At 47.6% G+C, this 16191-nt stretch overlaps 4 protein-coding genes across 4 annotated transcripts; 2 read left to right on the forward strand and 2 right to left on the reverse strand.

Annotated features, from left to right (window-relative positions):
* Positions 1–647: 647 nt before the first annotated feature.
* On the forward strand, positions 648–2197 carry Pdw03_4820 (Transcription factor TFIIA complex subunit Toa1, putative; the record flags this gene model as incomplete). Its single annotated transcript, XM_014675289.1, has 4 exons — positions 648–665; positions 808–909; positions 1155–2110; positions 2158–2197. The coding sequence occupies 4 exons, from the start codon at positions 648–650 to the stop codon at positions 2195–2197; spliced, it is 1116 nt and encodes a 371-aa protein (XP_014530775.1).
* Positions 2198–3750: 1553 nt separating this feature from the next.
* Positions 3751–5629, reverse strand: Pdw03_4821 (Zinc finger C2H2-type/integrase DNA-binding domain; the record flags this gene model as incomplete). Its single annotated transcript, XM_066100847.1, has 3 exons — positions 3751–4062; positions 4126–5185; positions 5286–5629. The coding sequence occupies 3 exons, from the start codon at positions 5627–5629 to the stop codon at positions 3751–3753; spliced, it is 1716 nt and encodes a 571-aa protein (XP_065956247.1).
* A 5485-nt stretch (positions 5630–11114) lies between these two features.
* On the reverse strand, positions 11115–11426 carry Pdw03_4822 (uncharacterized protein; the record flags this gene model as incomplete). Its single annotated transcript, XM_014675287.1, has 1 exon — positions 11115–11426. The coding sequence occupies one exon, from the start codon at positions 11424–11426 to the stop codon at positions 11115–11117; it is 312 nt and encodes a 103-aa protein (XP_014530773.1).
* A 2905-nt stretch (positions 11427–14331) lies between these two features.
* Positions 14332–14668, forward strand: Pdw03_4823 (uncharacterized protein; the record flags this gene model as incomplete). Its single annotated transcript, XM_014675285.2, has 3 exons — positions 14332–14428; positions 14490–14500; positions 14570–14668. 3 exons carry the CDS (start codon positions 14332–14334, stop codon positions 14666–14668), a joined length of 207 nt encoding a protein of 68 aa, XP_014530771.2.
* Between the last annotated feature and the right edge of the window lie 1523 nt (positions 14669–16191).

The following is a 16191-nucleotide window of genomic DNA, read 5'->3' on the forward strand; positions in this document are numbered from 1 at the left end:
TCGGATACCCTGGTTCATGGTGATATTGAGCATTGATGGGCTAGGTCATTAATTTCGGTGTAGAGGTCTTTTTTGGTGATGAATTCGGCGTTCTGATGGTGTTCTTTGTATCTACTTTCCCGTACGCTGGCTGTACAAATTGTCTAAATGCCACTCTTACGGTTGCTCTAATTCGTTTTGCTCGACTCTCCTCTCTTTCGTTTGCATCTTGTCTCTGGCCTCTCTCTATCTGCTTCGTAAATTTCTACTCAAGAGTGCTCAGGTGGGTTGGTCGCCGATGACTAAGCCTCCGGGGTGCGGTGCGATTTCGACCGCAGAGCCGTGACTTTCACCTTCGCCATCCCATCGGGAAATTCACTGTCTTGTTTTCCTTTGACATTTGCACTTGCATCACTTTCCCTTTGAGGCCTTTCTTCTCCTTTCTACCTGGGTGAAGACTACGGATTCATAATTTGCTTGATATTGCGTCATTCATTCGTGGGCGTGATCGATCAGCACTTCGGCAACTTGATAGTTGCGACGGAGCACTTTACTTCCTAGTCAAGTTATCCTTACCTAGTACAATTCACCGGGCACCCAATTTCTCTGCTCTCCGCTCCCTCACATAATCATACACCAGCTCACTGAGGTGTTCTTGCTCAGCAATCATGTCCAACCAGCAAGTGGTAAGTCCCAGCTTCTTCTTCAACAACCACATTGTCCATCCTCAGCTGTCGCTCGCAAAGAGTGTTTTCTCTTCACTTATAAACGTTCTCTCCCAGAAGTTTATTTCATCCGAGGTGAGAGCTGACACATGTGGCTTCATAGGGTGCGGTTTTTGAGAAGGTCATCCAGGAGGTCTGTGATGCTTCCCAGGTCGACTTTGAGGAAAGCGGTGTCGATCAGCAGACTCTTCATGATCTGCGAGAGGTCAGTAGCATATTTTCCTTTCTACATTGTCTGTCTTGTGTTCTCAAAATCTGGTGTGGATGATTCCCCTAAAAGCGGAGATGGTCGAGGTGGTGCGGGAGGCGGTGCTTATGGGGGAAACCCGGCTTATGAGTCTTCCTTTTATATGTGCCGCTCTTACCCGGCTTAGGCGCTTTTTAGACCGCCAAGATTCTGTTTATCATATCATGCAACAAACCTGGACACCTTTACTAATTATTATATAGACCTGGCAACATAAGCTTTCTTCTGTGAACGTCGCTCATTTCCCCTGGGATCCTGCTCCTCTGCCTCCTCAGCAGCACTCTGTTCCCCTCCCTACGGCTACTGTCCCCTCCAACGCTCCCCGACAACCTCCCCAGCAGCAATATGTTCCACCGCCTATCTCAATCCCCCAAGCCGCGCCCTCTCACACCATGCCCCCCATGGGTGTACCTCGCATCAAGACCGAGCCAGGAATCAATGGCCAACCCGGAATGCCGCATCTGACCACACCCATGCCCCCGCATGGTCTCAACCCTCAGTCGGCTCGCGATCGTGCTGCAAATGCGCTTCAACAGAAATACGGTGCCGCAGCCGCGAACTCCGTCCACCAAATGCAGGCCCAGGCTCAAGCTGGACAAGGATATCCGCAGATGCACCCCAACCCCCACGGGCAAATGCCACCGATCAAACAAGAGCAGAACTACCCGCACATGGGTCCTGGACAGACCGATGGTGGAGGTGACCCAATGACCAACTGGAAGGCAGAGGTAGCACGCCGCAGAGCAGCTGCCGAAAGTGGAGAAAGTGACCGGATTCTGCGCGAGCATCTCAAGCAGCGCATGTCTCAGTATGAGGGCGGAGGTCTCCTTCGTCCCTTGAAAGACCATGAGTCCTCTTCCAAGGTCGCTCGTCGTGTGGCTCTCACCGCACCCCTCAGCCAAAATACTACCACCGAGTCAACTTCATCTGCTCCTCGCGTCACTGGCCAATTTGACGGCGCAGAAGAAGATGTTAAGGAGGAAGATGAAGACGCCATCAACTCGGACCTGGATGATCCAGATGACCTTGTTGCTGACGACCATGACGCAGATGAATCGGAGGGCCAGGTCATGCTTTGCACATACGACAAGGTCCAGCGGGTGAAGAACAAGTGGAAGTGCACCTTGAAGGATGGCATCCTGACCACTGGAGGCAAAGAGTAAGTCATCTCACTCTGCCATGCTACACAAATACTAACTCTACTAGATACGTCTTCCACAAGGGTCAAGGTGAATTCGAATGGTAGTGGAAACGACACACCATCACTCCATTTTTCTTTCAACCAATCTTTGATTTCCATTGACGACATCTCTTTCCTCGTTCTGTAACAATTTCCTACTCATCAAGTGCTCTCTTCCATGGCACAAACGAAAACCAATCCCTACGTCTTTTCAATCACGCCCTCGAAACGGTCTGTGCAAGCGAAATATTTCTCATGATTCTCACTACCCAAATATCGACATGGTCAGCAACCGGGTCTTTGCTCCGCTTTTTCTTTGATTTTGAGCTTCTAATAGCTCACGGCGCTTACAAGTGAGGATGGATTCTGCTTCTGCTTTTTTTTTACATGCTTGCTTCTCTTTGTCCCTTGCCATGCCTTCAAGGTTAGTTTTTTGTAAGACCGATCTTACTGGCTTCGAAAATAAGCACCAATAAACCATAATTCTGAACAACTTCCACCAGCTTTGGTATCTTTTCCAACCATCCGCTAAATGTTAACAGCAAAACACCATTGATTAGATGGTGAGTGCTAAAAATCCAATTAGCTTACTAGGTCTAAGTTCAGAACCCGGATCTACTATGACAAACGTAACTAAAATAAAAGTCAAGGAAAAGTAAAATGAATAGCAAGACAAGGGGAAAAAGAAGATAAGTGACATTGGGCAAAAAGAGCCAAATCACGTCAAAAAATAATCATATCTACAATGATCCGACGCCGAGAAACCGTACTTTTAAGATTCCCAGGTCCAGTCCATCTCCCGTCCCTGGGTAAAAGATACGCAGGGAAGAAAAGGCGATCACCGACTGGGTGTGAAAGAGGGGGAGAGAATGATGACCAACCCAGAATTTCGTGCCTCACACATGATTCCAATTAAACCCCGCCAAATTCCATTCCGCCAACTTTTCGGTGGTGCTCAGTTCCTGGTGTTCAAGGTTTCGGGCGAGCGCGTGAGCGACTGTCGTCGTTGGAAGAGGGACATGAGCGGAAACATAAACGCAATGAACAGGGACGCGAACATTGAAGCAAGATACGAATCCAGTCCTTGTAAGAACGCAGCAAAAAAAAAAAAGAGCAGGATGGGGAGGGGGGATTTCAAAAGATGTCCAATTCCCCTTACTTGTCTCCCATGGAAGACGCGAATGCCGTATGAAGAAGCCAAACAAGAGGAACAGAGAGCAAAAGTAGGAAAGTGCAAGCAATTTCTTCTATACAGCTCTTTGCTGAGAGAGGGTCTTGATCGCTCAAGAAGAGCTCTATTACCAGGCCAAGTAGATAGGATCTGGAAACGGCGAGGGATATCAAGCGTGGGGGTAAAACGACCATGCCAGTAGAATATACCAGACTGCAGAACGAAAATCAAATGGGCATCACAAAGCCCCGTCACTAGGTAAGCCAGAGGGAACAATTTTCGAAGAGAGAAAAAGAAAAGCAATAACTCCAACGTCACCGGACCCAGTTCAAAATCATGACATCGTGTGTGTGTGCAGGAGTGCTCTTACCCCCGAAAGCCGTCGAGATCGTTCGCATCAATTAGCTGGGAATTATGTATGGAAATAATGACAGATTTGTTCACGGGTTCACATAAGGCCTTCTTCGCCAATTCCGGGGAGGCCAGCTCCAGCAACGTTGATGTTCTGCCCGTGCATGACTCCACCGCCAAGGGCGAGGTTACGACCTCCAAGCTGGAAATCCGGGTTGCAGGGTGGTGAGTGCGATTTATGGTACTTAAGTCCGTTCAGATTCTTGTAGCGCTTGCCGCATACCTCGCAGCGGTAGGGCTTTTCCTTCTCCATGCCAAGTGTGCCAGGGTACGGCGCTGATGTCTCTGGATTGACTATTGAGAAAGTGCCATCGGCGTTGTCATGAAGTTGCTGGTTATTATGGCCATGCTGCAATGAAAGGAGCGGTTAGAAAGAATAAGACGAATGAGGAGAGCATCAAATCAAGCTTACAGCTTTGTGGTATTTAAGCCCGTTTTGGTTCTTGTATGCCTTCTCGCAGCCGATAACGGGGCATCGGAACGGCTTGGGTTCTTCGTTAGGAAGAATAACGGTGGTGTCGGGGACCCCAGCGAGCAGCTGTTGTTCGCGTATCCGTCGTGCGATATCGCTATTCGGGCCATACTGAGCTCCACTGAGCTTAAAGTGAGCATTGGGAGAACCCATGCCACCACTGGGGCTGAACAGCCGCTTGGCCGGTTCATCGATGCAAAGATCGACCATGTCATTATTGTTCCCACTGAAGCGACCAAACTGATTCTGGTTTTGGCCCATGGTGTTATTTTGCATACTGAGATCACCGAATCCACCCATCATGCTTTCGTCAATTTCGGCCGGGGTCCCTGGTCCGGATGAATCGGGCGTATTTCGGAACTGCGAATTTTGGAGCGGGTTGGCCATCAAAGTTGGGGTGTTGACGGAAGAGACAGTCGGATTGTTTTGCAATGAAAGCGGTCGCCCAGATCCGATCGGTGTACCAGGTTGCGAGGGTGTGCTATATCCTTGGTGATTTGGAAGCATACTCAGATTTAACTGCTGCTGGTTGGAGTTACCATATCCGCCCTGTCCACCCTCATGCAGCTGAGAAGAGAACATCTGCGAGGCTGAGCCGTCTCCATCTCCTAAGGCGTCGTCCATCTCCATGTCATCGATTGTGTCTAGGTCTGCGTGCTGCAATGGTGATGGATTCTGGCCCAATTTGCGCTGCATGTCTAGGGTCCGGTCGGGCTGCAGACCGCGTCCTTGGCCGCCATGCTGTTGGTTCTGTTGCTGGGCAATTGCGGCAGCCGCCAAGGCAGCTCGATTTTCACCCTGGCTTTGTCGGTGGCCTTGATTGGGCGACTTGGTCGCATGGGCTTCTTCGTAGTGTTGTAAAAGGTCATGGAGCGTCGGTAACGTCACACCGCAGCACGAAAAGTCTCGCATAAAATTCGCTTCCAGCTTCGGGAGATACGATGAGGAGTGGAAAGATGGTGACTGGAAGGTAAATGGTGACGTGCCAGTCATTATGATACTGCGGAAATTTTCCTTGGTCAGCTCTTGATGCGGTGCGACAATAGCAACACACGGTGGGCGGTTCCCCCGCGGCTTCTAGGTCCGGACAGGCCACTCACTCATCACGTATCCAACTACCAACGGATACACCACCCCAGCTCATACCACCCACCAAGCTTCCAGCGAGCGACTCGCGGCGACCTTTGTCGCGGGCAGATCCCGACATCGAGATTGGTTTCGTCCCGTTCCCCCATTGTGCCGTGGTTGTGCCAAACGAGTCCTTACGAGGTGGCGGAGCCTTGAATACGCCGAGTCCTCCCCCGGGAAGATGTGAAAAGCTGCCTGTACGCTCGCCGTTACCCGCTCTTTGCAGCGCCGAGGTCAGATTAGATGCCTGTTGACCCGGCGGCGACACCGAGGTTGTCTGCCGAGTCGAAATATCAATAGGCATGGCACCAGTCATCGTGACGAACTGCCGGTGTCAATGTTTGGTCAAAATAATGAGAATTCCAAGTCGAGGTTTGACGAATCAATTTCCTAGTTCCCTGTCCGGTCTTGCGCGATGTCACGCCAAACCCGAGGGGCTTATGGATGGCAGGGTGTCTTTGAGTCCCGCGTAGTAGCGCGAGGCTCACACAGATAAAATCTGAAGAAAATAAGATTGCGACTTTGAGACAGTCAGTGCCCCTCGTTGAGTGGGCTTTTGAGTGGATGGCGGTTTTTGGGCGGGTTCACACGCAGGAGTCCACCCTCGGATGATGTCCCACTTTGGCAGAAACTTGTCGAGTCACTTGAACAAGTGCAGCTCCCTTTCTTAAATCGAGTCAATCTGAAGACCTGGAGGAATGGGTTCAGATCAAGGAGAATTATATTGCGATCGAAGAGTGATCAGTCAGAAACAGCAGGGGCAAGGGCTCATGAAGATGGGGGTATGAGATGGCAACGCTTCCGGTTTGGGACAAGCGCTGTTACGGTATTTACCCACGTGATCATTCTCCGAGCGGATCTTGGCCCCGAGTTGACCCCGAGAAATTATGTATCAATAGTACAGATGGGTTTACTCGTAGATCTTCGACTATCACGGTCAAGTCACTGAGGAATGACAACCAGGCTACCTGAAAGCGCATATAACAGTAAGTACTCCGTAGTTAATAATGTTCCCTATACACCGCTTGCAGGATGCGAACGTCATGATCGGTAATGTAACAAATTACTTGAAACGGCTACTGTACTGTATGTTATGACTAGTTTGGTTTAATTGGTCGACTACCTACACAACTTGCCCCGAGTCGATGATGGTGATATTAATTTTAGGTTGCGGACCAACGGGGATAAGATCTCCTGCTGTTCTTGAACAAATAGTATGGCTGAATTATGCAGAGTTACGCAATGAGCTACACTGACTGGATAACATTACCCCATCCGAAGTGGAATGATATTCATTATTATTGTGCCTCCCAACCATCGCCTTAAAGTGGAGCAGCTAGCAACACTTCAGCTTTTTCCTGGTTCGTTGTGAAGAAAAATTCTCCATTTTCTGGGTATCTTTTGCTGGGTATTGTGGCCATCAGTAGATCTATAGATGTACAGTGACAGATAGATCCAGGAGCTACTCAGATACCCTGTAAAATCCGGGGTCATCTGCAAGGGGTAATCACAGATAAGAGATCTGGGTGGCGAGTTTGCGTTCGCGTTGTCATTGCGCAGCCTTTAAAAGAATAAGTGCCAACAGCGGGGGGGACTAGTACTGCTGCTAGTATGACAATATAGTACGGAGTACGATGCATATGTAATCCGAGTCTGGTGTCCATTCTAAGACCCTCTACAGAGTACTGTACGGGAGATCTCAGAATCATCACATGAGCTCTTGACCAGGGAATTGACTCGGGAACTACAGAGCACAAGTTCCAATCTTGAACATGAGGGACAATTCTCAAGTTTCAGTCAGAACACAACGGGGTCTTGGCTTTGGCGCTAGAAAGGCAGCAGAAGCAGTTGGGCAGCCTTCTATGCCCTCTTGAAGCACACCGCCTTTCGTTTCCCTCAAGTGTGAGCTTTTCGAAAAAAAAACCCCAAAACAAAATTCGAACAATGCCCGTTTATTAGGATTGTTACAGACACTGGATAAGGCACCTGGGTATCAGAAAAATACACAATAAATGATAAGGATCGACCTCTTTTCGCGGAAGCCCCGTGCACTCCGGACAAGATGAAACTTCCGAAGTTCGGAGTCCGCCCGCTATGCCGGTTGGGTATAAAGAACATGTATAACAAAAAGAAGCTAGTCTGAGCCCAGACTAGGGATGCTACAAAGGTATAACACCATTTTGATTTCCAGTTTCCGTTCTATCCGTTCGGGGTTACTTCGGGTCCCTGAGATTCTAAAAAAAAAAAGCATCGCCACCCCGCGTAATAATCGTTTGATCATACCACCATGTATCATCGTTTCCCGATAACTTCGAAAGAGCCCCATCTTTTTCTTGTTTACGTTGTATTGGAGTAATTATGGTACTATTTCAAAGTGTCAACAAGTAAACATGTGTTCTAGCACAGCCCGGTCACAACATATACAAAACACACATGGAGATTCTTCGTAAAGTATCGTTCGGCCTACAACATACAATGTATCTATTTGCTGTGCACTCCGTAGGTCTCTTTCTTAACCAATTTGAAGCAGATGTTACATTTTCTCGGCTTTCTTTTTAATGTGTTTACCATTGTATGATGCGTCTCACAATGGGATGATGCAGGTGCAACAACCTCGTCTCGGATGTCCCGGTTTTCTGACCAGCATCAAGGCTCATTCCCTGCATTCAGCCCTCGTTCGATCACCCTGGGAATATCATAGGCCAAAATCTGGCCCGTGTCCTGTATTGTAATATCCCCGCACCACTAATACTAAGTCATGATTATCGCGTTCTACTCTGTAGATTCTAGATCGGTCGTCAGATTCAGATTCAGGTTGATGTGATGTGTGCCGCCAAATATATAAAACAGCAGTCCCCTTCTCTCGACCTCCTTCTACCTGAGACAGTTGACGAGATGCGCAAAGAAGGTGATAACTGAAAGTAGACATTTGGATCAATGGCGTGCAACGTACAACAAAAAGCTCTGGGATCACTTCACAGCCTAGGCTGATCGATGCAGATAGCAACTCAAGTCATCTTCCCATGCCTACTCAATATTGCTCAATGTTGCGAGAGTGATGTTAACTTTAATATGCACAGTCTTCAAGGTGCGACTCTAGGTGCCTAAAAAATGATTCTACGACGCCATCGCGGAGAAGCCCTCATTCTTAGGCTCACTTATGGGAACCGCGCAAAGGTCCATACGACAGCAATATCAACCCCTATCGTCTAATAATTCCACAATCTCTGTCAATCGTGACCGCCTCAATCTCAACCAAATTTCACATACTGGCCGCCACATCATCCAAGGCAACACCGCAAGCCAGCATGCAGTCAAACATGACCATTCAACCCCCACAGTTCTTCACAGGCGCTTGATTCAGAAAATGAAATGGCATCTAGAAATGCCCTTGGTTGAACAGGCCAACTAGCCAAAAAAAAAACTGGTTAGAGCTTCCATACGTCGGCATGCGATAGGATTCAAGTCCAGTGTGTGCGTCCTCCTTCCTAATACTGTCTGGTTATAGCGTGTATGCAATCTCGGTCAACATGAGGTCTTTTGGTTTGTGAGCCCCGGGCTAGGCGGTGCAGGGTAGTTTGACTATTGCGGGGGCACCGTTTCCGGGGTACTCCGAAGACAGAATTCTCGCGGTTTGCAATACAACGGACAGGTATGATGTTAGACAAGCTTTTTGTTTTGCACCCAATGTTGGGACTAGCACCAATTAAACTATATCGTGGAGGACTTGGTTTCTTGTCAAGATTAGATCAAAGTATATTGTTGTTGAAGTCTACAAACCAGTAGACGAGCCCATAAAGTACAACATGATGATATTGTAGCATTAAGATGAAAGTAGAGAAAGATTGAGGAACCTACCACTATGGCGCAGTATGATACATAAGAGACATACAAAACTTGTGAGGGGTCCAACCATCGTGTGTGGTATGGCCTGGATTCTGACCCTGTTTTGTTGGTGGGGGCGTGATCTTGATTTGTGTAAAAGTTTCCCAGAGGAGTATGCAGTGAGATGACAAGTAGAAGACTTGTCTGGAGGCGGATATCTATCCACGTTGATATGCGCCTCATTCGAGGGTTGACTGTTTTGATGGAAAACAGACCCGTAGGAACGGAATTGCAGTAAAGTTGAGATGAAGAATCGAGTTAAAACCAATCCTACTTATTTAGAGGTGTGCAAGAAGAATTTCGTTATCACAGAGCGTAGAATTGTGGGACTTTTGGTGCCAGTAGTCTGTTCGAATCGAATTGACGCACATGGAATTCACGACTCTAGATGACGGCAAGGGAAGGTAATTGTGAAGTTGCTCTTGTTCGTATATATATAAGGATGGTAAGCAGATAAAAAGGCAAACTATATCTCGGGCTATATCCTGAGAAGACACCCCAAGACGGGGAAACATAATCAGAGGTCTGAAAAATATAGATAATATGAACGGGTAATATCTCGACGAGCTAAAGTGGGACAACTCCTGAGCAAATTGAAAATGAAGTACGTGCGGTCCCCACTAGGCTCACGGACAAACCATATTACAGATTTTTTCTTGATAAAAAGCAAATCACATGCTAGCACGTATTTAATTCATATTGCTTACCTGACTAGTGATAATAGCAATTAACCGGTGGGAACACTCGTGCTAGTCCATGCCCTAATAAGTACAGAGTACCTACAATATAGACAGAGACGAAGTTTCGGCCATCTCGGAGTTCGAAAACCGACTCGGCTAATTCTCCTTTCTTACAGAGTCCACCTCGCATAACATCTGTCATGTGGTTGGAATTAGTGGATCTTGTTGGATGGGGGCAGTTTAAAGTACTTAAAACCGAAACTAATGCTCAAGTATGTGGTAGGCTAAAAAAGTGCTCCGTTGGCCCGAGTCTTCACCGGAGAAACATGTGGGGAAGTAAATAATAAGCGATGAGGGGTAAAAGGGGGACGAGGAGATCTTCTCACCGGGGAAAATTAAGGAGTTGAAAATCCAGCTGGCAATTGTGGACCAAGAATAATTTGTGACTTGAACAAGCCAATCCAATCCCTGAAACTATCAACGTGCTGGGAGAGAAAAAAAAGTAAAACAAAACAAGTATGGACTGATAAGCCGTCGTAGTAAGATTGGCAACAGGGAGGCTTGGCAGGGTTCACAAAATGCTCCAAAAAAGGTGCTGCTTGGGTGTATAAAGTACAACTTACTTCGTAAATACATCTACGATGTTCACTAGGAACTGTTGTCTAGGTCGTGGAACATGGCCCAGCCCTCCCGGCCAAGGCGGGAGCATCAGACTACACAAGGCTTGGCGGAAAATCACCATCTTGGCAGAACTTGGCAAGCATTTTGGAGGTCTCCCTCGCGTCCGGCGGGATGGGGATTCCTTTGCAACCTTGTGCCTGGGTCAGGGTGGGCTATGTCAGATGCACAGACACAACATGTGTGGCAAAAAGGAATGGGAAGGAATCATGCATAAGGATTCAAGTGTTGCTTGTCTATTGCCAGCTTATCGAATAGGGTAATACGTGTGCTTCCCAGAAGCGAAGACGTTATGGTGTAGACAAGTTTTAAATGAAAAGCAAATGGCATTTTTAAGCGCCAAAAAACACCCCTGTTGATATTCCTGCCCTATTCCCCTGAGAGAGTGTCCGAAACTTCCTGATTGGAGTCGCTCAATTGACAAAGATTGCAAACGGAGAGAAAAAAGAAAACAAATAGTAGGCTCAATGATGAAACAGATGCTGTGATGGTTATATATCGTGAGAAATGGACGAGAAAAGAAGGCCTTGGCGACTAGGCGGGCCAGTAATAGAGGATCTAGTGCTGCTTCTTGCCATGACCAAGGTAGAGGAAACCACTAGGAAGGGTGGCGGTAAGGTCATTGAGGGAGACTGTGGAGTTGGTGGAGCTGGTAGAAAGAGAGCTGTTGGTGCGGGCACGGTTGACAGGAGCAAACATAGGGCTTTCTTCAACGGAGCTGGTCTCAATCTGAGGTTGGTCTTCCCAGGCCCGGGTATCAGGGCCAGATTCAGTGGGAGACAAGACGAGGAACTTGTTGCCAGGGTGGTAAGGGCCAGACTCAGTGGCAGAGAGAACCAAGAAACGGTGGGTGGGGGTGTAAGTGTACATTCTGAAAGAACTTTTTGAAGGCTTTGTGTCGAAGAAGTAACTCGGCTAAAGACGGGGATTTTTGGAGAATTGAAGAGAAAGTTGTAAATGGATTGTTTTGGATGAAAGTGGGAAATCTCAGGGAGTTTCCACCTCACTTATATAGTCCAGACCAAGATAAGCCAAGAGGGACCCTGGGGAATGAGGGGCATGCTGCATCAATGATAAGCCCGAATTACGCCGATCCAACGCATCCAGCACATCATATCTGGGCCGGGGATACGGAGTAGTGGGTATGCGGTCATGCAGTCAATCCACTCCCCGCCATTTTCTCCCATTAAATCCATAAAGGAGTATCCCAAATAGGCTGGGGAGCTTCACATGTCTTGGCTAAAAAAGGGGGGATCATGGCCAAGAGCTCACTATTGGCCGACTATCACCCTATCTTTTTCTAAATGCTTCGACTTCGCCTCTCTTGGCTCTGGCATAGTCACACCAGAGTCTGGGCGGCTGGCATTCATTCCCAGCAGCCATGGCCAATATGCTCACTTGGCGTATCAAACCCTGTGTCATTACGCAATATGCTTTGCCGAGGAAAACCCGCTGCCAGCCGAAACTCAAGGACCTCGGAAGATCAACAGCCAGGATGAGGGGCCGAAAGACGAAAACTCATGGCTTTCATAGGCTCCTGTATGCATCCACACCTATGCAGTATGTGTGTTAATGACGATTTCGGACGAGAAAGCTTTACACATTCCGAGTTGTTTCGTCGACAGTTCTCTTCGCCTGTCATTCCAACCGCTGCATGGGCGCTAGGACCATCGGTTATGCTGGGGTATTTGATCTCCTCGGCCTTTCTCCTAGGGACCCGATAGCGCAAATTTCGATCTCTTTCCAGGGGAAAAAGACAAGGAAGTGACACCAAATTCGAATTTCCGCCAGAATCGAGAATGGAAAATCGAGTTCTTGTTAACCGAAGTGGTCTACACTCGGGTAATTGTCACTCCGGGCATCACTGAGCATGTGAGAAATACTTTGTAAGTACTCCGTAGGTTATTTGAAATTGATCCACTGGGGTCATTTCGAAATAGATATGAAGCGATTGGAATTAAACTGAAATTGATCTTTTTGTTTCCATGGTTCCTTTCTTGAGTTTATTTAACCTTCAAACTGAACCTTGGGAACACCTATCACGTGGCGAAATCCTCATGCAGCAAAATCCAAACACTACTGAAGTAGTTTTCGTTATCTGCACTATCTCCCTTCTCTGGAAGACTTCAAGAACACAAAAACCAACAGCGGCAAAACAGACTGCCCAGCGACTGGTCTCGACTTGTCGATTGCGTTGCTGTGCCTTGCCGCCCCTAGCCTGACGCGTCTCTACTCGCTCGGAGTTAATCTCCCAGTGGGTCGGCGCCTCAGCAAGGGGAGAGCCTCAGTCGAACCCATATGAACGTTACTGTGCCATGGCTGAGGAACGTGGTGCTTGTCACCAGAAATTAGCGCTCTAGAATCAATTGATAGGTTAGCATTGATTTCTTTTTCCCCTAGGCCCTGCAGCACGATCGCGCTAGATCAAACAAAGAATGCCTTCTGGCTATTATCGCAATCGGCACTCGGCCAACGCCGACCATACTTTACCACAACACGTCTGAATTTTCTTGGATTCTTATTCTTTACTCGCTTAACCTCAACCTTACGAAAAAGTCTTGTCACCATGCAGTTTTTCGCATTCTAATCGCGCAGAACTTGCGACTATCACCAACCGCGCCATAGAAATGAGCCCTATTCGCCTACATCCACAAGTTGAGGCGCATTACAATAGACCCAATCAAGTCATCTCTTGCCATATCGAGACCGACTTAGGGTGAAGTCTTGCTTGGAGGGCCACCTGTTTCGAAATTCGGTTGGTTCCTAGGGCTACTTACTGCGGTCTGCCTATCTAGTCTTGCGGTACCACATCATGAGGATCTAGAGCCAAGACTCTCTAAGTTTATGCGGAAAATCGAGGTCATTCTTGGAAGCACATTGAATATCCCCAGACACCGAATTCGAGAAGAGTCACGGCAATCTCACCAATGATTGTCAATTAGTCACACCTGCTGCGCCGTGCACAGTGATGCGCACACATCATGAAAACGCTGTGGCAGGTGCCTTTCCCAGTGTATAAGCCATGTCTTTAGGGCTAGGCATCAGGATCATAGAGGCTTGTCAGATGGGGCAAACCATGTCCCTGATCCACGCTTCGGCCGCAGCGTTGGCCCTATTGGGTACCATCCACAGAGGGGTCACTGTTGGCGCTCGGGACTTGAGCCCTAACACTGGCTGCAGCACTTTTAGAGTGATGTCAAGTGCTCCCTGCAGCCTGCGGGATTTGGAACTTGCATCGGTAGTCATACTTAGGGCTCGGTGGCCCTGACCAACCTCTGCTGCTAGCGAGCCCCATGTCACTTATCGTGCCTCTTCCCGGAGGCACACCACACTCTAACAGTCCACCTACCACAAACTCTGCTTTCTGTTGGTAAAAGTATATGCCCTGGATATGGCGCATGTGTGTCCCATTTGTGTGCCCTCCATCACTTTCTCTTTGACTGCGCAACAAGTGACCACCGAGTTGCTGCCTGCATATGGCGCATCTGGATGGTTGAGTTACAGCGCTTGTAAGGAGATGGAAGAACGGAACCATTTTTGCGACTGTTGATGGTGTGTTCACTTCTTGTTCTATTGAGGTGCGCAGTCAATTTACTTCTCTTGGTGTGTTCATCGAAGGCTATAAAGCCAGGCATCGATCCCCATCTTGCTTCTCGTCACATCAATCACTATCTAAAGTTTAATATTTCCTTCAAACTCAGTGACCTTTAATTTGTAACATCTGCTTCTGCATCCTCTGCATCCTCTGCAACTTTATCTCTCCACTCACCGCAACATGTGTTCCATCTACATCTACGAATACGACTGCGGCTGCAAGCAACAAGAAGGGGGCGTGGTCCCCTGTGCTAATCAAAACACTCCGGCCTGCAAGGGTGTTAAGGAGCAGCCTCGGAAACGAGTCGGCGTCAAGTGCGTTCGTCACGGTGGCTAAAGTGGCTTCTGGTGTGAGTAACATCCTTTCCTATTTTGGGCCGCATGGCGCTGCACAGAGTTTGGCTAACAAGATACAACAGGCACTCAACGACTCGGGGTGCGAGGCAGTCCACCGCTATGCCCTATGCTGCCATCAATTGTCTGGCTTCCCTGCCCTATCCGTGTCTGCTTCAAGTTAGAAGATGGCACTGTATCACATCTGTTATTCTGGGGCAACCTTATTTGTTGCCTGGCATCCGTCATTCTGGGATCTGGATGGGACATTTCTCTAGACCTGGTACTTCGGGATGTCGTTTGGGTTTGATTTTTTTTTTGATGATTTTTCTGTCCTTGTTTGCCGGGGGTTCTCTGTGTAGATCTATCTTCTACCCGTGCTCGGATTATTCTCTCCTTGGACTAAACCGTCTCGTGAATGGATTGAGAGACCACAGAGTTATGTTTTTAAATATGCGGTATATCTTGTTGTCCTGGTTTTTTTGATATTTACATCTTTATAGTGCCACCTCAATCTTATCTCGATAGTTGATTTGTGCTGATTTCAATTTAAAACAGCGATACCAAGAAGCAACGCAAATCGTTCTAGTTTTGTAAAACTCCATGGGCTACGGTACCAGTCTTTTGACCTTTGACAATGCATTAAACTGCATGCTTTCCAACCAGTTGACCGTGTCTTGATACTTAAAGATTCGCATCTCATGTGGATTCAAAATATCTACCAGCTAACCCCACAGCAGATGGAATCCGTTCTCTTCGTGCCATAACATACTCATTGACGTTCGAGTCTTGACCGGAATGGTTAACCGGAATGGTGTACCTATAAGATATTCGGTATGCTGCATTTTGACGAATCAAACACAACCAGCAATAGGGCGAACGTCCGATTCTGGTGGTCAAAGCTTTGGTGAGTTTTACGATAAACCCCGGATATCTGAGAGATGGTTGCAAGATGGAGGCCAAAAATCAAGGGATGAAAGATGTCTATGCTTGTCGATTTGCATGTGAAGTAAACTGAACTAAGGTCTTCAAACAGTCGAAAGTGCTCTGAATGTTTGGAGTTTATGAAACACTCCCATCAGTCGGTTAAGTCTACCCTTTGAACATCGTAGAATCCTCTCTTAGTCTTCCAGAGAGAATTACAAGGCTATCAAAGTGATTGAGCAAGGAAATTATGACGTTACTGTCGGTAAAAGTCGGACGTCGGGAGATTTATTATTGGCGACCATGCCTTGCTAAATCCAGCGGAGCAAGTGGATTACATGATTTGCCCCTGGGATTGTCTTTGAGAGTGACCGGATGGGATCTCAATTCACACCGTCTGGCTAATGCCTCAATGTCGCCATTTTGTACAGAAGTCGTCTACCGATTCATACCTTGACCAACACAGGACAACCGAGAAATTCAGTCAAGCTCCACAAGTGCTTTGGCTTCAAAATCCTCAACACCGTGGTAAAGTCTCAACCAACTAAATCGTTCAGACGTTGACAGATATCTGGCTGAACCTCTGCGGTGTATACTTTTGTGACAATCAGCACATTGGACAGCCTATTTTACGGCCTCACTCTCCGATTACGCCTCAATTGCTAAACTGATAACATTAGCTATGAGATTCGTACCCGGTTATTGAAGATATTGTACCAAATGTCTTTTTGAGGTGTTCTTCTAGGCGTCTTTTAAGCGTCTTTTGATGGGGTTGTTTTCATTT

Source organism: Penicillium digitatum, chromosome 1 (genome assembly GCF_016767815.1).
Source record: "Penicillium digitatum chromosome 1, complete sequence".
NCBI classification, from domain to species: Eukaryota; Fungi; Ascomycota; class Eurotiomycetes; order Eurotiales; family Aspergillaceae; genus Penicillium; species Penicillium digitatum.